The sequence below is a fragment of the Ascaphus truei genome, chromosome 9, assembly GCF_040206685.1.
Source record: "Ascaphus truei isolate aAscTru1 chromosome 9, aAscTru1.hap1, whole genome shotgun sequence".
Classification (NCBI taxonomy): domain Eukaryota; kingdom Metazoa; phylum Chordata; class Amphibia; order Anura; family Ascaphidae; genus Ascaphus; species Ascaphus truei.
The window spans coordinates 10,993,677-11,016,220 of NC_134491.1; the positions used below are offsets into that span (position 1 = coordinate 10,993,677).

General features: G+C 39.4%; 1 protein-coding gene across 9 annotated transcripts in view; it reads left to right on the forward strand.

Moving 5' to 3' along the window:
• Positions 1–20,519, forward strand: part of RALGAPA1 (Ral GTPase activating protein catalytic subunit alpha 1) — a 234,572-nt gene extending 214,053 nt beyond the window's left edge. For 8 of the 9 annotated variants that reach the window (XM_075613327.1, XM_075613328.1, XM_075613331.1 and 5 more), the window contains 2 exons: positions 5,445–5,566; positions 16,469–20,519. In XM_075613327.1, the coding sequence (XP_075469442.1) occupies positions 5,445–5,566; positions 16,469–16,614 (268 nt within the window). In that variant the 3' untranslated portion in view covers positions 16,615–20,519. Of the gene's footprint in view, positions 1–5,444; positions 5,567–8,754; positions 8,785–16,468 lie in introns of all 9 variants that reach the window. The other variant, XM_075613329.1, reaches the window with a different exon arrangement.
• The last annotated feature ends 2,025 nt before the right edge of the window (positions 20,520–22,544 follow it).

Consider the following 22,544-nt stretch of genomic DNA (forward strand, 5'->3'; position numbering starts at 1 on the left):
CTTCCTCTGAAGCCGATGCAAAGCTGCCCCCCATAAGGTTGCTGATCATGATAGCTCCCAGTAGGCACTATGTTGCCCAGGTTGCTCCGACAGCAGATACTTCAAAGATACTCTAGAGATCTGAACGGGCCGCCAGCAGGCTCTGAATCCATCCCTGTGGCTCCAGTGGAAACTCAAGCTATGGTGTGCCCCTTCGCCCGGCTCTCACACCCTTCAGCATAAATAACACGCGTTGGAGCATCGTTCAGACCAGCGATATCCATAACGTCAGTCTCCAGAGCTATGAAGCTAGGGATTTCTAAAATGGAAGAGGCACCCGAGATAGGAGTAAAGAGATCTTCTAGAAGTAGTGCTTTTTCTGAAATGAAGTTGCCAACAAGTTTATTTGAGTCATCCTTACATTCTGTAAGATAATCCGCCAGATCCATGGCCTTGTTGGTAGCCGCCCTCTTTGTCAACTACTGTTAGGAGAAAGGTTGGATACCATTATCCAAAAGAGCCTCGAGGGGAGGCAGAGTATATTTTTACCCCAAGAGAGAATTCAAAGAAAATTTACAGGGCCCACTCTTTAAAATGAGCTATCATTATAGATCTGAAAGTCTACAGACCCGGTAGAGGACAAGACAAGTGGATTCATCAATTACAGATGCCTGGCTACTCAACATCATTAGCAAAGGCTATTTTTTGGAATTCAAGATGGTACCCAATTAAAGCACTTTTTTAACATCAAGAATTTCGAAGAACAAGGAGACCATCTTAGCCTTGAAGCTAAGTCTAAGCAGCTTAACGGATAAGGCAATAGAACGAGTTTCCTTGCATCAAAGCTTTCAGGGATTCTCTTTAGTCCTGTTCCTGGTGCGATTAAAGAACATATCTTTCAACGCGGTATTAGATCTCAAAAATATCAACAATTTTCTCGAGGGACGAAAGTTAAAAATTGAGTTATTAAGCTCCACCACACTGGCCTCATATTACAATGATTGCATGCTCTCGGTAGCATCAAGGAACCCTATTTTCACATCCCAATAGCTGTCACTCATCGAAAATATCTAAAGTTTGCAATAGGCCAAGCACATTATACATTTTTAGTACTCCCTGTGACGGGAGCTTTGTGACAGGCTATTAATAATACACCACCAAAGATATAACTGGGTTGAACCGGATGAGACTTAGATATGATAAAATATAATTTATTCCTTAATAAAGGTGAACACACGAGATATACAAATAACAGGCAAAATATGGACACTTACTTAAAGGTTAGGACAAGAAAGCCATCAGGATACAGGATGGGCCATTTCTTCCATAATTCAGTTGACATCACAGCAATACATGCAGATCATGAAGGCACATGAAGGAACCCATGAAGACAATAGCCATAGGCTGAGCCTGGTTCTTATACCATTATTTCCCATTGAACACAACCTAAACCCAGCCCCTCTCATAAATCAGTGGTGAGGTTGACAGTTTTCCTCAGAGTAAAACTCCTCCCACCCAAGGACGTTTAAAAACTGCTTTTCCTATCTAAATAACTTCATAACTTCAGTTCAGTAATACTTACTGGCACGTGAGACATATTAATACATTCCGGCACGCATGACGCTCCCAATGAGACTAAATATTACCGTGTAATACTAAAATTAAGAGAGATATTAATATCTGTCGCTTAGGACCTGCTACACATCATGTGTTTGTAATCGTTATGTGCGAATCAGTCCCACGAATACACATATGTAGCTTTTAGCACGTTCAGCCGAGGACATCTCATAATCTTCTTATATTTAATAAGGTCACTCATTCTGATATCTCCTTGCGTAACCGCACCCCTGGCCCCCATCAAGAAATCCTTTGAAGCAGGGACTCCTGTACTGAACATTTGTCACCGGTGCTATATTTCACACCCAATGCCCCAGCCTGGGTCCTAGCTGTCTACCAGCAATATGTGTTAACATACACCAACCCCCTCTGTACCTTTTCACACCCAACTTCAATCAAGCCTTTTGAAGCCCAGCTATTTCTGAAAAGACACCACGCATCCTAATGTATTTTCCTAAACTGCAGCTCATTAACCCCTTAAGCCCCAGTGTGTGTGTGGTGCAGACACTGACCCAGAAACAATACATTTATACAGGGGAATAAACAGTTGGATGGCTGAAGCAAGGCAAAAACACATTACTGGACCCCAGTCCAGTTAACTCCTTGCTTCCCAGGTGAGAGTAGGGGGTGGCCAAATGGGGTGTAACCCCTTTAATCCCGGGCCAAATCCCCTCTCTCTTGACTCTCCCATTTGGTCTCGCAACGTCTCCAAGAAGCTTCACAACGTTCTTCGTAACATTGGTTGCAGAACTAAGGAAGGAGGCGATCCAAATCTTACATTATCGCGATGAGATCTTCATAAAATTTCAGGCCAGAAATCTTCTTCGTCAACTTGCAAGAGTACTGGCATTTTTAGGGCTCACGAGATGGGTAATAAACAAACAAGTCACTTTCTTCCCTGACAAAACTTAAGGTTCTTTGGTGTTCAATTCCAGATGTCAAAAGGAATAGTCAGTCTTCCAAAAGGCAAAGCCTAATAGACAAGATAAAGGCAATCAGAAACAACGACTTTCTGCAGGCTCTGTACTATATGGGAAGAGAAGCGCAAGGACACACATACTGTAGTGTATTAAAGTTTAGTAGTAAAACATATAAAAAAGTAATGCCCTTCCAAGAAAAAGATTTTAAGCAATATCGCCCAAATCCTAGGCCTCCGGCAATGATCAAGATGAGCAGGCTCCACCAGGTGCCCTCTGTTCTCCGGACCTAGACAATTGCCCTTCCTCGCCCACCAAACTGTTTTCTCACCTGTGGACATCTTCTCTCCTTTGAACTACGGACTTTATGCAGACATGCTGATGCTTATGTACATTCCCGGGCTGACTGCATAGAGACTTATAACAAATGCACCAAACATAATAAAACATAGTTTAATACATGATATGTCTTAAGGAAATTAATCGGGATATCTGGGCTCGAAAACAAGGAGTCTGGGGGATACTGGGTAGGCCCGGTGTAGTTCAACCCGCGTACTGGCAAATAATGCCTGCTCGCCGGGGAGAATTAGGAAACTACCGGTAACTTTGGCCCTCGAACACCACTCCATTTTTATTTTTCTCCCTGGATACAATAGCCCGCTCCCCTGTTTTTGGAAAATTCCCCTCGTTTTCCTGTCCCAACTTCAATCCATCTAAAATGCTGCTGACAGATTCATCATTTTCACTCGCCACTTCACTTCTACTGCTTCTCTATTCAAACCTTTATACTGGCTTCCCATACAGTGGCCTCTAGAATTAAATGTAAAATGCTAGTTCTGACTTGCAAAGTTCTCAACAACGCTGCTCCCCACCTTACATCTCAGCCCTCATCCCCAAATATATCCCTAAATGCCCCCTCCATTATGCCCACGACATCCACGTCTCCTCCTACCTTATTGCTGCCTCCCACTCCCGTCTACACGACTTCTCCTGTGCTGCTCCCTCTAGCTGGAATTCCCTACTATGCACAATCAGACTCTCCCCAGCTTTCAGATATTCAAACACCCTCTGAAAACTCACCTTTTTAAGGAATCCTATCTGGCATATTCCTAACATCTACTACTTTCCCCCTTCCCCCCCCCCTCTATTGGTGCCAGTTGTGCGACTTGACTAAACTCCATGCCATATGTTACCCACTAACATCCACATCTCCAAACCTTAATATTGTAGATCATTGTTTCCCAACTCCAGTCCTCAGGGAACCCAAACAGGTCAGGTCTTAAGGATATCCCTGCTCCAGCACAGGTAGGTCAATCAGTGGCTCAGTTATTTTGACTGAGCCACCTGTGCTGGAGCAGGGATATCCTTAAGACCTGACCTGTTGGGGTTCCCTGAGGACTGGAGTTGGGAAACACTGCTGTAGATGCAGCTGTGCAGCTGGACCGTACGCCATCCTACGATGAGCAGCCAATTTACATTTGTTTTTCACCATTGCCCTTTATTCCTTCTAAATTGTAAGCTCTCTTGAGCAGGGCCCTCGTTACCTTCTGTATTGGTTTGTGTTTCTTTGTCCTGTTGGGTATGCCATTCTGTTTATAATTGATCTCACTCTGCAGAATATGTTGGCACTTTACAAATAAACAGTAATAATAGTTTCAAATAAGTTTTGATATTTTTCTCTTTGGGCTGCCTGTTTGCTGCCCACAGTAGCCTGTGGTACAAGACTCATCCATGGGCCACCCTGTCCCTTCCCTGGTACCGAGTCTCCCCTCTCAAGCCACAATTCCGCTATGGGAGTAGTCGGGTAAAAAGATGCCATGAGGGTCTTCACGCTGAGGTGAACATGCTGTTTTCCTGGCAGCATCGCAGAGGTGCTAGAGCGCATGCTCTAGCATCCATGTGGGCCAGTAGTTGGGCGAGGACACTCCAACTAGGCAGTGGCAGCTAACAGGCAGTACCTTCTCCCTCCATGTCAGCTGGGAATTGAAGGAACCTTAACCAGGAAGCAATTTATAACTTGCTGCAGAAGTCTGTCCCATGAGCATTGGGCAGAGTTGATCAGCATAGCGTTTATTTATGTATCTATCCTTTACCTTGCTTTCTAATGCTCTATCTATTTTTCTCTTTGTATCTTGACCTCTGAGTTTCTTTCCTATGTCTCCTCTCGCTCCATTTTCCCCCTTCTGCATTTAAAATGCATGTAAAAAGACCAAGACAAAAACACTATGTTGAAGTGGAATCTGATATATCTAGTAACAAATCAGAGGAAGAAGTCTGTTTACCTGACACTTGGGAGACATTTTCATCTTATGAACGGGATTGCAAAGATGATTCAACAAGTTTTTTGCAAAAAGGTTTTGAAAATGGCACTTAGTCAAAACTCCTTGAAAGTTCAAGTCTCGGCGTGAACAATCCTTAAAATGTATTTTATCGTTTATCTTGAACCATGCTACCAATATGGTGCTAGAAAGTGAATGCCATGTATTTTCCTTTACACTCCACCCACCCCCCTACCCTTTTTTTGTTCCTCACCCTCATCTGTTATTTAGATTTGTTTATTACTATGTTTTAGAAACTTTAAATAATCTTCTTTAAATGGTATGTCGGGAGACTTGGGGATAATATGGGCAAATATGAAATAGGAACCAATGTAATAGGCTTTATACTAGAGTGCAAGAAAGATTGGAGATGGGATAAGTGTACTGTATTTGGAGTGGTCAACCATGCACTTCCTGGCTATTCAAATGTTTCATTGATTAGGTGGGCTTTACAATGAACCGTGAAGATGATGGGGAGAATAATGATCATTATTCTTATAAGTAGTAAGTAATTGCATGTGTTTCTACATATGTATAATGTAGATTATGCGGTGTGCTCTGATTAACAATATTGTGTATAAAAAGTTATACTTAACTCCTTGGCAAAAATAAGCTTTGAAGAGAGAATGCGTTACTTGGATTCAATCATTCAGCAGCATTTGGAACCCACTACCTTCGAAGACTACGCTGCACAGGTCTTCTGTCCAGCTCCAAATCATCTCTTGCTGAATGCACGTAAGTAGTTTTTTTTGTAAACTTCTACATAACGCATCACATGACAAAGTGGCAGCATTATGGTACATGTGCTCTTCATCTTCTAGCTGTAACAGGAGGTATAATTTGGTGTTTGCACTCCTGACATCTTATTGCTATTGTCCCGTTATGATGCTTCTGAAATCCTAGGTTCTTCAAGGTGAACAAGTAATCAAGGTCAAAATCAACTTTACGAATATAAACAATCCACCTGTTTCCAATATCAAAACTAAAAAGCATATAAAAGGCTCCTTCACACCCACTATTGTCTCTAATGATGCTTCTAAAAACGTAGGCTCAGCAATGTGCATTATCTAGTAATCAAGGTCAGAATCAACTGTACTAATAAAAACCATCCGTCAGATCTATCTGTTTTGAATACATATGACTACTGGTCTTCGTTAGGAAATTCACAATACCAAAAATAATTTTACAAATAATTGTACAGTACTGTGGGTTATATTTAAAATGATCCTTCAAAAGCCCTCCTGCAATGTTGACTTTCTTTACCACGCTTCCGTAATGTCCATATCCTAAAAAGTTACATTAACTGAGTATTGTGGAAGAAATTCTGTATTCTCATATATTCATTTAGCATTCCACAGTGGACAATAGAAGTGACCTTACCGATCAGCCTACTACAAGATGGTTGATATAATATCTAATTATATTACAGGGTGCAATAGTATATGTTCACTCTTTACTGTTCATTTATTGTTTATTATTACATTTTTATTATTTTTAACTTTTAGTCCTATGTGGACATGTGTATTATATCTGACAATTTCTGGCAAGCCTTGGTCTATTTGACCTTTATGTGGAGATTTTGAGAATCTCTTGACTATTAGTCCATCAATTTATGTTCCACAGCGAGTGCTATATATAGGACTTTTTCAGGTTCTTCCTTGGAACTTACCTTGTTAAAATGAAGCATTCCACAGTGTCATAAGAAAAGCCAGAGTAAGGCTCAAGACCTTACTGTTGAAAAAACATAAGATCTACAGCAATTTGGTTTGCTATTCAGAAATAAGCTGTTTTAATCTTGGCTGCAGTCTTGTGGGTTAATGCTCCTTTTATAGCATAATTTGTGTGTTTAATCCTACATGTCTAAACTTTTCTAGTTTTGTAAATATTTTTATGTCTTCTGAAATGAGCTCTCGGATATATTTTAGCTCCTGCTATTCGTTACTTAGCCCACTTAATTTCTTTATTACATACAACTGCTACATGGAGAACCCTCTAGGGCCAGGTAATCACTGTGATTTGTAGTGGGTAATTCACAGAATCAACATAAACTTGTTAGGGTTCTACTTTGACCTCCTTTCTGCCAGTTAGCAACAAAAACAGTGACATTATTATATTTTCTCCCTTCATAGTTTTTTGGGGAGATGTGTGTCTACAGTTTAATTATATGGCACAGCATGCTCATTTGTGGTGAAGCTTTTGCCAATATCATACATTACTATTTTTAGTTACACATAATATTGATAACATTTACAGATGATACAGTATTTGGGCAAACAGGGTTGAATGCGGTTATCAGCATCAGGTACAGTAGTGTTCTAACCTCGTTATTCACATAGCCATGGGTACCCATCACTATTCGCTGCTCAACCTGAGTGCTACTGTACAACAGCTTTGTTTATAAGGCCCAATTGTTCTGTTCCTTTCATATGTTAGACTTAGAGAAAAAAAAAGCAGCTGCAGCTGCTTTAACCTTTCATTGTGTGTGTGTGTGTGTGTGTGTGTGTGTGTGTGTGTGTGTGTGTGTGTGTGTGTGTGTGTGTGTGTGTGTGTGTGTGTGTGTTTGCGTGTGTAAATACTGTATGCACACAGATATATACATAAGTGCGTGTATATTTATTTATATATATTTAGATGTAGAGGTATCTGTACCGTGTTAGCCGAGCTTAATAATCAAAAACGAATAGACTATACCGTTCTGTGGCTAACGAAATGCTTTTATTTGTGCGAGCTTTCGAGACACACCGATCTCTTCTTCCGGCAGTGTTTTCCATTGTAACACCGCCGGAAGAGATCAGGTAAATCAAATAAGATCAAATAAATAACTTTTTTCTACTCGTGGGTGCTGCGGACTTTCTTTCTTTTTTGATATATATATAAAATCACTTTTTTTAGAAGCTAATGGGGGAGCTCACACTTAGTTGACATACAAGAGTGCTGTCAATTCTTTATTCAATATGCTGCTATACCGCATCCCAGTGCTGTAGAATAGTTAAGCTGTATTCACATGAATGGAACTACAATCTTCTTCATTATATGAATACTGACCCTCGTTATTAGAACATTCATATAACTGCCCATCAAAAAAAAAACTCCCATCCCATAGAAGTCATTTAAAAAAATAATCCTAATTTGCAATATTACTTTTGAAGGGTCAAAAACTACTATGGAATTTCATAACTAAATTGTGATTAGGATGTTGACACAAGCTCAAAAAAATATATTCCCAAACAATGTTTTCCTTCAAGTATTACTTCACCGTTGAAGACGAAATTGCATATTGCTTCCCTCCTTAGACACACCCATAGTCTAATAACATAATTACATTGTAGATAAGGTTGGAAAAAAATCACATATGCTCTTCAACATAAAATGTGGGAGAATTCTTTAATCTGTGATACTACATTTACAAAGGAGCCATGTTAAGCAAATTATGACATTTTGATTATTGAAAACTAGATTCTGCCCGATCAACCACTATCTAAAGATAAATTGTGCTAATTATGTTACTTGACTTTTGCGACAAGCTAAGATTTAGTTGTATATTGGCTACTGTTTCATTGCCATTATTGTCAAATAACATCAATAATAACCATAGTATATATAATTAAAAAAAAGCCTCCATTTTAAATGTTTTAAAACATTTTTTTTTTAATTACTGTTTTTAGAGCTGAAATTAAGCTCAAGGGTTTTCATACAACCCACCAAATCATTAAGCATCATGTGTCAATTTCTGAGATGACTAATTCTTCTTTGAATAGCCTGTTACATGTTTTTGTATTGTGTTTACATGTCTATTCAGGGTGTCTGAGTGCCTTTTTCTATTTGATGATTTTACACACCTTGTCCTGTTGCATCTAGCTCTATTCCTGCTCATAATTTAATTGGTATTTTTTTTTGTTTTCTTTATTATTTCCCTTCTTTAGATCATTAAATCTCTGTTCTGTTTATCAAAGGTAAGATTTAGTTCTCTCTCTCCCACGTTGTCTTTCTGCTTTTCTACCTAGAGACATTGTTACCCATTTTTTTCCCCTTCCTTTCCTCTTTTTCTGTACCTCAAAATCATTGCATGGGTAGTGGATGAAACACATCTCCATTATAACTATCTACTGTAACCTCTCACTGGCACCATATGCACTGCATGAAACTGGCTAATTACTGTATGGCTAATTGTGCAGGCAGTGGGGAGAATTGTAATATGGTCTCATATTGAGTGTATGAGTATGCAAAAGTGTGCGTTTATCAGCATGAAGCTAAAAGCCGTGCACGATTTATAATACGTAAGAGTGGGGTAGAGGTCACTTAATTCGGAATGGGTATAAAGGAGGTTTGATTACAATTTTCAATATTAAATGGCCTCTTTTTTGTTTCCACATCTGTAAACGTGAGTGTATACAATTAAAAACAGTGAGCCCACTTCAGCGGGGAAGAGGTTTGCAATACATTGCTGTCCCCTTCAACTTTTTAAAACCAGAGACAGAACATAAAACACAGACAAAGCTCAGTTTTTAGCACATCCTGTGAGACTCATACACGGTACAGTGCCTAAATATATATGTATAAATATCTAATAAGTAAAATGGTCTTTTAGTTTGACATTTTTGGCCAAAATTGTTGTAAGCCCCTGAGCCAACGCCAAGGCAGACCACATATCAGGGGTCCCTAACGCTAATATAAATTCTTAATAACCTGTGTAATAACAGGAAGAATGATTTATAGTAAATCTGTCAATATTAGTTGCAAAGTTCTGAGTCTGACTGAAGCTTTTATTAACCTGTACATTACCAGGAAAAGCACTCTGTATTAGAGATGTCACAGCCAAACTGCAAGCAGACAAGTTCCCCTGAGTGGAAGATGCTATGGAGTGAGCCCATAACCATTTAAATGTGGGAGGGGGTGAGCTTAAATTAGGAAGGAGGTTGCCACCCTCCAATCAGCCATGACTAGCTGGACAAGAATTGTAAAACATACTGGACACCTAACAAGCTCCTATTGAACCCCCAAAATGACCACAACATATATATAAGCATATGAGTGTCACAGAGGAGTGCTACTGAGCATGGCAATAAATATTTTAAAACCAGAGACAGAACATAAAACACAGACAAAGCTCAGTTTTTAGCACATCCAGTGAGACTCATACACGGTACAGTGCCTAAATATATATGTATAAATATCTAATAAGTAAAATGGTCATTTTGGGGGTTCAATAGGAGCTTGTTAGGTGTCCAGTATGTCCCCTTCAACTGCAATAAATAAACAGGTTTTACCAAGCGCTGATGGGGGGGAAGGGGGAGGGTGTATTGCACCCTGTTCTGGTGGTGAATCCTCCCCTTAAGGGGTCATAATTACTAATTGGTGCTAAGCCACGGCCCATCCGGAACTTGCTCTGTCACTGCTGACTGAATGGAAGAGAAGTTCTCCGTTCCTTTTCCTGTTAGATCTCTCCCCTGCAAAAACAAGCCATTAGTAATGCATAGCTACTACATCATGAGGCCCTTGGAGTGCCAGACCCCATGACTTAGTAACTATGTATTTAGGCACCTAAAGGGTTAAAGAAGCATCCCTGCCCATTTTAGAAGAAAAAAATTACACACACACACACACCTCTCTGGCGACACCCCCCCCCCCCCCCCCCCCCTCCTCTGTTCCTAAGACCAACCGTTTTAGTAGAAATGAGTGAATTATTTTTCCAAAATTCTTTCTTTTGCATTTTCGAAATGAGACAATTTCAGGAGAAATCTTCGGTTTCAAAGTTAAATTAAACTGCGTTTTTAGGGAGGTTTTTTTTTTACTTTCCAAAGAGTTCCGGTTGAAAACCTCAAGCTGAATTTTGTCAAGTTGGCCAATCTAGTTGCAATTTTACTTCCTTGATAAAAATTGCGCCCGCAGTCATCCAGGAGAAAGCTGCAGTCATCCATTGCGGCTCAATACCGACCTTCTAGACCTTCAGGATTTTGAATTCCTGAATAAGGGCTTTAACACCAGAAACTAAAACTGTAAGTATCAGGAAATCTGGCCCTGTAAAAATACCATGATTTCTCTCTGGAGGATCTCCCAGTTCGAATTCTATAAAACAAAATAAAAAGTGAAAATGAAATTAATAGGTGGAATTGCTGCTTTAACATTTTCTGCTGCCGGAAGTCTGGCATCACCCAAGTGCCACTGAACTTCCAGGGTTGACTGCAATGTTATCACTTTATTAGTGATCACATGGCTGTGACTGTCAACCAACAATGGAAACTGAAGTGGTGCAATCTCCATTTCTGTTTCTGGTTTGAAAGATCTGACCGCTCTTATGGGTTGGTTACATCGATCAGCCCCTGGAAAACTAGCATTTTTGCAATGACATACCTGCTACGTGCCAGGGCCTGTGCAGTATCAGATGCATCATCTTTGCACATTCACGGAGTGCCATCAGGTGTTGTACAGCTTTGTGCCACTTAAATATGACCTTTTCTTTTTGATGCTTTATACTGTATAACAATCCGCACCATTTTTCTATACTTTCTTGTCTTGCTGTACAATGAGTGCAGCAACATGTGACCTCATTAAGCAACAGGCATATTTACATTTCCTGTGCAAGCTTGGAAACATAATTGACTGCTTACTTATGTTGGAACGTATTTATTATTTATTTCAACTTTTTTCTAACGTGCTACTCGCCAAGAAACCTCTGCACTAGAGCATGTGTAGGAACCTAGGGAGGACAACCATCCCCAGACCTACAAGCGAGACCTACCGAAAACATATAAGGGAACAATGAGGAAGACCATCAAAGGACAGAAAACACGAACAGGAGTAGGAAAACTGGCTGCCGGTGTATTAGTGTCAGTATGCCAGTCTTTGTCTAAAAGGGAAGTTTTTAAATCCTTTCTGAAGGGAAGCAAAGCATCCTGACTTCTTAAAGCTGCAGTGAGCTTATTCCTCAGTCTTGGGGCGGTCCTTGAAAAATCTCTCCCAGCTTTATTGACTTTTAACCAAGACTCAATGAGTTGATGTGCGATAGCATATCTAAGAGCCTGATTGGGGATGTTACTGATCATGCAGTTCTGAAGGTAAGGGGGAGGGAGGGGGGCGAAGCCATGGATAGCCTTAAAGGCAAGGAACAGAAAGGAAAAGTTCTGATGCAGTGCATTGGTTTCTGTCGGAAATCATTAATGTCTGAAAGAGTCATGCTCAGCGCTGTAATACACAGTACAGGTTGCCTCGCGGAGTTTGGTCAAGTCTAAATTATTTACTCTATGGGAGGGTTAAGATTAAACTTATCTGACCAGTTCGCACCGACATACAGTTCAGTACTACTCTACTTTAACATTGTTTTAAAGGGAGACCTATGCATGCTGCTTGCCATACCAACTAATTTTATTTATCAGTAAACCTCAGTTTGTGTGTAAAAAAAAAAAGTAAATGAGGTTCATGTACAGTATAAAGTACTGAAAACTTTTTGTCATTAGGTTTATGCTGAGAGATACATTGTGGGCACTTATTAATATATCAAGGGGTTTTGTCCCAATTCAAGCCCACTTCAGTGGGAAGCTGGCACTGTATGGAGCAATTGGAGCAGTTAACCTACATACATTTTAAAAAGGATGAATGAAGTGCAAAATTCAACTGGAATAATACACCAACAATGTTTCTTTGTTTCCCTTCTTGTTTAGCATCTTCTGAACAGGCACAAAATACAAAATACCTTTAATAATACACACCCTCTGTTCTTAGCTGCTGGTAGCCTTCAGGTGCAGTACAACACAAATTCAATTGGCAGCCTTCGCTTTGCCCCACCTACTCATGGCATCATCAATTGCATTATAAATAAAAACTTTTTCTTTTACTTCTAACAAAATTATGCTATTATGATGCATGTTGGGGAGGCACCAATTTTATCACTTCTCTGCTGGGAAAATGTTACTGGATTGTACAGTTACAAGCTATATTAAACACGTTTTTAATAAAAGTAAAAGATTATTTTACTTGGTAACTATATTAAGAGCATCGGCTTGAGCAATGTGCTAGCATCACAGTGAACTGGCATGAAAAATACAGTATACGGTCTGTTCTTTCTCCAAAGTGGCTTCATATCTACACAGAGTTGTAACATGTAACCAAATCCCTTTTACTTGTTGTTGAAACTTATTCCTGCAGAAAAAGATTTACTATATGCCATAATAAAAATGTACCTTTACTTCTTAATCCTTAATGCCATTATTTAGCATTCAAGTATTTATTTAAATATATATATATATATATATAATATATATATATATATATATAATATGTATATATATATATATATATATATAATATGTATATATATATATATATATATATATATATGTGTGTGTGTATATATATATATATATATCTTAGACAGTTTAAGCATCGTGGTAATTTGTATATTACAGCAAATTACTTTTATTTATTTTTCTCAGATATAAAGAGTTCTTGGTTGACGTTTACTTCCAAATGGAACTGATACGCTTTGTATAAAGAAATGTTACAGAATCCTCTTGCAGCAAATAAGGAAACAAATCTCATGATTACTACAAATAATCGTTAACATAGAAGGACCACCCTATAAACTACTGAATAGAACATTTAAGTTTTTAAATATTACCTTTTAACTAAGCATTCTGAGTTAATGTTCATGGATGGAAATAGTTTTCAATATTGTTTCTTCTGGACATTTTCATGTTTTTAACATAGCTTTAGAACATATTGTAGCAAGTAATACTTCAAGTATTCAACCCTTTGCAACTGAATGCTGGTTAATATCAGATTTATTGGTTAATAGCTATTTTGCGCCAAAACAGATGTGGTAATGATTTGGTATATACTGTATCAGTCTTCTAAAATAGCAATAGAAATCATTTTGTTGGAATATGTCAACGTCATTGCACCTGCTGGAAAAAAAGCACGTTAGCCGACCCTTATCACACTCAGCTGATTTCAAACAATGTCCCCTTGTCCCGGTTGTGCATTGATGTGCATGTCCCATTGCAATCAGCCTGTGGTGTATTAATAATGTTGACTGCATCTGTATTTATCTGCAAGTGTTTTCCTCATGCATCTCTTGGTAAAACAAAAAATGTCTCCCTGATTTGACATGCTTATTGGTGCAGTAAAGGGTTTATTTTTTCTGATGGTTTTTCATGGTATCCCGGCTTCAGCACAGGTGGCTCAGTAAGAAATAATTGCCGAGGAGCCATTCATAGCTCAAACAGACAGCCTTAAGGAGATATAAATAAATCTCCAGCAATCCATTTGTGAAAGTATATATGTATACAGTACAAAGAGTTTGGGTAATAGCAGCAGCTAATAGGTGCAGGTATAATCAATTATTAGAATTCCTCAAAGATTCAGGGGAGCGCCAATGTTCACGTGGTCATATGTAAAAGAAAAATAAAGGCAACATAGTATAGTATAGTCTCAAATCTTTCTTTCAAGTGTAAAGGTAATCCACTCACAATTTTCTTCTCATAAGTAAGGCATTACAGAGACACTCCTCTCTCTGATTAGAGCAATGAAACTGGATATCCACAGGTGTAGACCCCTTTCAATTTCTCTCCACCACCGCACGAATACCCAGGAATAATAAACACCAAATAGTGCAATAACGTCTTAAAATTATTGGAGATCATCACAAATAAAACATATGGATATGCACTCACATAAGATACAGGCATACCCCGGTTTAAGGACACTCACTTTAAGTACACTCACGAGTAAGTACACCTAGCTCAATAGGCAAACGGCAGCTCGCGCATGCGCCTGTCTGCACGTCCTGAACAGCAATACCGGCTCCCTACCTGTACCGAAGCTGTGCACAAGCGGGGAGACTATAGAGCATGTTACACATGCGTTATTTACATCAGTTATGCACGTATATGACGATTGCAGTACAGTATATGCATCGATAAGTGGGGGAAAAGGTAGTGCTTCACTTTAAGTACATTTTTGCTTTACATACATGCTCCGATCCCATTGCGTATGTTAATGCGGGGTATGCCTGTATATAAGTACAGTCACTGTACGAAATCCCGATAAGGATTCCTGAAGAAGTCGTACCGACGAAACGCGTAGAATCTTTGTTCAGTATCCAGCCTGTGCAAGTCTCAGACGCGAAGTCCTGGCAGCCGGAGATCCTCCTTACAGCACTTCCGCCCTTAGCCCTGTGTCAACCGGATGTGACGTTGATGGGAGCAGAGACTTAGAGGGGAACAACACACTGTGTACCGGTGAATTGCTCTTACCTTATCGGGATTTCGTACAGTGACTGTACTTATATATCTTATGTGAGTGCATATCCATATGTTTTATTTGTGATGATCTCCAATACATTTTAAGACGTTATTGCGCTATTTGGTGTTTCTTATTATTCCTGGGTATTCGTGCGGTGGTGGAGAGGAATTGAAAGGGGTCTACACCTGTGGATATCCAGTTTCATTGCTCTAATCAGAGAGAGGAGTGTCTCTGTAATGCCTTACTTATGAGAAGAAAATTGTGAGTGGATTACCTTTACACTTGAAAGAAAGATTTGAGACTATACTATACTATGTTGCCTTTATTTTTCTTTTACATATGACCACGTGAACATTGGCGCTCCCCTGAATCTTTGAGGAATTCTGCAATCAAACAGACTAAGAGAACAGTCTTTACAAGGGTTCTGAGTAGCTTTTCTATTAGCACCTTTACACTGGGTGGTGGATTTATCACATTATTTACTAATAGATCACAGTTCTCGTTAATCTTTTCTTCAGAGATTATATTTCTGTTATTTACTTTAAACACATTGTTTTACATAGTTCACATATTTTAGGACATTGTCACAGGTAAGCGCCGTTGCAATCGTTTTATCTTTAACTATAATCAATTATTTAACAGAACCACTTTGTAGTTGGAAGGAAGAATGCAGACTTATTGGGGTGTATATACAGATAGAGCCTACGGGCTCTGCTGGAACAACTGGCGGGGAAATACACTGGCGAGGAAAATGTGAATTACCTCTGCCCCGCTCGATTGAAGTTCACTCTTCGTCCCTCTATGGTCCCGGTGAAGTGTAGCACAACTCATAATGAAACTCCGTCTCCTTCAAACAAGTGTGTGTTTTTCTGTGTCCAATCCTGCAGAGCTGCCGTACGTCCATCCAGTCAGGAACAATCTACAAAAACGAAGCAGGGGATTGTCTGGTCAGCGGACCCGAGAAAATGCACTAACAACTCACCGGTATGAAAAAATAAAAAAGATTTACTGAACTACATAATAAAAACAAGGGACAAAGTGGGGACAAACAAGGGGAATCTCCTCCCATGCGTTTCACGCTGCAATAGCGCTTTCTCAATGAGTGAGAAAGCACTATTCCAGCGTGAAACGCATGGGAGGAGATTCCCCTTGTTTGTCCCTTCTTTTTATTATGTTGTTCAGTAAATCTTTTTTAGTTTTTCATACCGGTGAATTTAGTGTATTTTTTCGGGTCTGCTGACCAGCCAAGAAAGACTGAGCCACTGATTAAGCCACCTGTGCTGATGAATGAATAACCTGAAAACCTAACGTGATGGTGGCCCTTGAGCATTGGAGTTGGCTAGCCCTGATCTAGGGCTTTTGCCTGATCTAATGTTCTTCTTTTCTCTTGTTTTCCAGGCCCTAGCCCCACAACGCAGCAGAACGAGAACTCGTTGACTCAGGGGGATGGCTCAGACTTTGCTTCCCCTGTGTCACCACGGACCAGCAAAAGCCGCATGTCCATGAAGCTACGTCGTTCCTCTGGCTCTGCGAACAAGACCTGACTCATTTTTTCACATTCTTGGGAATGTCCAACTGAGTATTGTTAATCACTGGCAGTGCCACATGCCACATTCAGGCACCTCATACTCACCCCAGCCTTCCCTGTGCTTTTATTATAGTTTTTTTTTTGTTTTTGTTTTTTACACTTATATTTTATTTGAGTGAATGACACTGGACTTTTAGACTTAATTTAATATTTTAGCCTGATAACTCTGTGGTTTTTAATTATTTACAATGCAGGGTGCCATATGTATATCTTTGCAGCTTCTAGCAGTCTGTTACTGGGGTTTTCTTTGTGAATCTGGCTGAAATAATGCCCTAAGTTAATATTTGGTGAGCTCATATTTTTACTCTATCTTTGCATCCACCATTGTGTATATTTATTAATTATATTTTTGCATACTGTTCTGATATTGGGTTCTTTTCAGGTGGTGTTGCCTTTTCTTTGGACCAACACAACAAATATCCATTACCGTCTGTTCTCTAGCTCCTTATCTGGGTTTGAAAGATCTCTCATACAGCAAAATCAATGTGTATTTTATGGTCCTATGAAACCTGAGAAGATTCCAGATAAATATTAAATGTAACACAGCTAAACACTTTATATTCTTATACAGTACATGTTATTTTGTTTTATATATTCAGTTCGCAAGCCTAACTCATTTACAATTCTGTGTTCCATATGGCAACTTTTATAATGAAGATTCTGCCTTTTCTGCATGTATTGTTAGAGCTGGTGGTGGAAGTTGAGCGAAGCGTCCTTCATGTCTGCTATTTTATTTGTAGCAGCCGATCCTTTCATTACAAGGAAGTGTCTTTTCAGGTTTTGTTATGCTTTTTATACAGTATGCCAAAATCCATTTTGATTAAATATGTTAAGCAAATATCTTTCAATACAAATGGCCTTGTATATGCAATGGAGAATGTCATGGTAGCAATGCAATGCTAAACCACAGGATACATTAATGACCATATCCTGAAGGCAACTCTGGATGACGTCTTGTAAATTGTCCCTTTTATAACTCAGGGGTGTCAAAGCAAGTCCCCCTCCCAGTTATTGAAAGAAAAGAAAACAAATTTTTAACAAAGTTGAAGTTTGAAAAATGCACCTTCTCTAGAGATGCCAAAGGCCTGAAAGGAAACTTGTCTAATAGCATTTCATATTCAGACTGAATGTTTTAGTTCCTATGTTTTTATATAACATTCCCTGCATGGTCTTTCTTTTATTGCCTGTTTTTGTTTTCTATAGGAGAAGTGGTACAGTACAGTATGTTAGCTTTGTCCCGTTGTGCTTCCTGACAGACCATGAACGTTACATGCAGCAAAATGTTCTTCTACATATCATATGCAGAATAAATGTAAAGCACTTTTTGCAAAGAAATATCATTTTAACTCCTACACAAGTCTGGAGAGAATAGCTTCACTGGTCTATTAATATTAAAACCAGTGCTTCATTGCTGCGACACTGTGAGAGATGAAAAGCGGGGTGATACAGATGTAGCCAAACTTATTGTGCGGTAACGCATTTACTGCTCCAGGCTTGTCGCAGCTTTGTGTAAAGTTTTCTTTTTTTTTTTTAATGCTCGTCGCAAATGTTACGCCATTTATATAACTTTGTACATTATTTCAATTCAGTATTGAGACTCCGTACATAATTTGTGTAGCTGCTAAGCTGTAGAGTCCCCTTCCAGACATAATCTGGAATGTACATATTGTAGCGTAAATAAATAATGCAACATACATTTCATGTTGTATAATTCTGAATAGGGATTCAAGGAAAGTAAATTGTGTGACATTTGCGGTAAGTTTAAAGCAACGGTGTTTTTCAAAGGTGCATGTTTGTGTGAAAAACAGAATAAATCACAGAGACCTTTACCACACCAGGTACAATAAGCATGGCTACATCTCTGCATAGACTAGTGTACCTAAAATATATTGCTGTACAATTCACTTGTTAATCCGTTATATCCTTACCGCTTTAGAGAGAGAGGGCGTTATGGCACTGTGTTTTCAGCTTCTCTTCTTTGCTTCCCTGTCCTCTCAATACAATTATAGGTTTCCTTCTTTGTCCCTAGCATAGTGCAATGCATCTTTCTGAGAAATCATTCTCTCAAGTGGCAATGAATTGCCAAAAGAGGGGAAGGCAGCTTTAAGGCATCCTTCCTTTAAATTATTGGGGCATCTCAAATTTCCAGCCAAAAACAGAAGTTCTCTTCTGACCATGAGCTTTAAGACATTTCTGTCCACTCTTACTTTAACTAGTATAAAAAGAAGGAAAAAAGGGACTATGCTAACTATATTCCATTTCCATCTAGAGCCCCCATGGATCAAGCTCATCATTCGCACAGTGAGCTCATTCTAAAAGCTGTGTAGTCATTAATATAATGCACATACCTTGAACTCCTAAAGTCTGGTGATACTAGTAAAGGGCCAATAACCCTATACAACTAACCAATGAATTTGCACTTACTCTACAAGTTGGAAATATTTTTTTTTTGTTGCCAAAAACAGTCTGAATCTGAGGAGTCTTTAGAATAGATTTGCAGTTAAAACTAAATAATTCTAGTCACTGAGATTTTAAGTTATCAGGAAATCAACTTTGTCCTCCAACTGTTTCAGGATTTTGAACCACTATATATTGTCCTTTTCCTATAATATATCTATTCACATCACAGGTGTATTCGCTGTTGGGCTGGAATTGCGACAGTGATGTTTTGAATGCACCATATAATGTGCATGCCATTGTTGTAATACAACATTTTGGTATTGTTGTCTATTTTGTTTTAAAACAAAGGTCATGAGCCATAGATTACCTTTTTCTCATGGCAATGTAAAAAGCTCATTGGAGATCCTTGCACCATTTTTTTTTTGGCTTCCCATTGTTCACTGAAGTATCCCTTTAAGTCAGGGTTGCTCAACTCCAGACCTCAATCTCTCCCCCCCCCCCCCCCCCAACAGATCAGGTTATCAGGATATCTGTTTCAGCACTGGTTGCTAAATCAGTCCAGATTCAGCACAGAGGTGGCTCAATCGAAGACAACCCCTGAACCGCCTGTGCTGAAGCTGGGGTATCATGAAAACCTGACCTTTTGCAGGACTCGGACTGTAGTTGAGCACCTTTTCTTTAAGTGACAAAGTTCTATTGGTCCTACAGGTTCCGGTGTAAGTTATAATACCTTTCAGCGGTACATTAGTTCTTTGTACATGAAATTATAGCGTACAGAGCTTTTTAGGTTCCTCATACTGTAGATTTCTTCAAGTGTACTCGGTGCACAGTGTTCCCTGAAAGGTATCGCAGTCTACAATAAATCTTTGCTGATTGACAGAACAGGAAAGCAATAAAGATTTTTGGGATTGTAGAATTGAGTGGGAAGGGAGACCTATATAAGATGACAGTTTACCTGTAAAGCACACTGATTTACATTGTATGTCTTTTTTATTAACTTTACTTATTCATTTTTTTATATAAATTCCATTTAAAGGTCAAATATAATTCGGTTAGCAATGTGGATGTTGGCCTTTTACTGAGTGAATGCACCTTTAATGTGATTGGTGCAGACAGTGACCTCTAATTTATATTTACAGCCTGTTTATAACCGTCTAGTTGCCTTGCATCTTATTTCTGGTTGTGAAGCTTCTCCTTCAAGAAATGTATGGGGCAGGGAGATACGGCCTGCTAGGGTTCCTCTGCTCTCTTCCTTGACACATGGCCAGATGTTTCTGCACTGCCAAATAGAAGCTGTAAGGATCCTCTCACATGGGCAATTATTTGACCTGCATGAGTATCTAATCCAGCTGTGGATATCTCAGCATGTAATGTCATTTCACACCTGTTCTGCCCACTTGTAAAGGGCTAGAAAAGACCACATCCTATTTAATAATACAATAAACTATTCTTACCACTTTATTTGTGTTCAGAGTAATCTTTTTGAAATGCCTCTGCAATCTTTTGACAATCTGTTTACAGGGACTGGGGAAAACATAAATTAACCTCTTCGTTGACATTCACTTCGGTGGGTGCGGGGCTAATAGCAACCTTTGAAATTCCTCATGGTAAAACTATGATTGTGGTACTGAATGATAATGAAGGGAGCAGAGGACGTTTGGACGCTAGGTTTTCTGGCATGGGGGGGGAGAGCTAAAACTTTGCTTTATTCTCCACACAAGCTTGATCAGTGGCACAATATCTATAGCCTATTACAGTATATTGTAACATATACATTATAAATGTATCGGATCATGCCGCTTAATTTAAAAATATATCGCAAATACGAGTTGGTATTGCACAAAGTTACACTGGCGACACACTTTATTCGAGCTCGGCTAGTCCCACGAATTCGGGTATACCCGGGTGTATTGAGGTTTGTGACTGTTTTCTGCCCGAGTGCATTGAGTTATTTTCCGGCAGGGATTGAAGCATTTTATTCCCGTTGGCTGCAATACTGCACACTACATATATATATACTGCATTACAATTCATGAATTTATGCCATTTGGTAGACACGCGAAGCATTGCAGCCTATTAAATCCTAATCATTATCATTTAACAGATCAGCCGCCCATCAGCCAGGCATGAACCCAGGCTGGGAAGGCAAATGCAACGGGGCTTGTCAGAGGTGAGGAGCGGCGCATTCCAGGTATCTGCCAGGTACATACCGGGTATTTGCTCGAATAAAGTGTGTCGGTGCAGTAGAAAGAAAATTGAAATGGAGCCAGATTTCTTAAATGGTTGAATTTTCTTGGATTGCCATTAGTTATGGTAGGGGTTAAAAGATTTTATTGGATGTTTGAATGCAAATTGAGTTCTGGTGTTCTACTCTGATTCAGATAGTAGATGAGCTCTTCACTGAGGGCTGTGTATCAAAATATCCTAGCTGCAAAACCTGGAGCAATACATTTTTTTCCAGATTTACAGTATCAAAGCAAAAAAAGACAATTGTATCTCACCGTCACGGTAACTTGACAGGTTATAATATACACCAAATACCTGGGTTGAATTGAACACGATTTAGATATAATAAATATAGTTTATTCCTTAAAGAAGGAGAACACACAAGATGATACAAATAACAGACAGACAAGAAATAGCACTTAAGAGTTGGACAATGAAGCAATCAGGTACAGGATTGGCAATTCATCCAGCAATACAGGATACAAATGAAGACATCACGAAAGACACTGGGCATAGAGCTTACACTCGTTTATATGGAGTTTCAGCCCCATACCCTAACAAGAGGTGCAAGACATTGGGTGACAATTATCTGCACCCAAACCCTCCTTGCCACCTCACTTGAGAGGCAAAGTAATACCTGCCCACTGGGTGTGCATTATTCTAATCAGGGGCTCATTTCCCTAGCCCCCCTCCCACAAGACTGGCGTCGCCCAGTCTGCTTGGGACAGGAAAACTTTTGTCCCAAGGTGTGAAACACAACACTTATCACAAGTACCCACGTCATGCTTTCTTTTGTGCTAGCATACACAAGCAGGGAGGGCGGAGCCTTTGATCAGGGGGTTTATTGTAGACCACTTGTCTCTCCCCTGAGCATTAACATACTATATGGGCTCTATCCTTCCCGGGCTTTTATACCAGCCTTGCAAAACAGTATATTCTTTAATATCTATATATTAAAATAATCCGTTCTGTGGGTCTGAGTGGGCTGAAATTTGCCAGGTCCTCATGCCGGAGGACCCTTGCCATAGTGGCCAAATATCAGCCTTCCACGACCCCCAGAACCGGAGATACAAAAAACAAGTTAAAATCCCCTATTAACTTTAATGCAGGATTCTCCGCTATAAGCTGAAATAAATCCCTGCAGTTCACTCTTCCATTGAAATCAATGGGCTCCACCGCTATAGGCTTTCAATGGAGCAACTCCGCCATTGAAGTCAATGAGGAAATCACAATTTTCACATTTGCCCATACTCCGTCTGG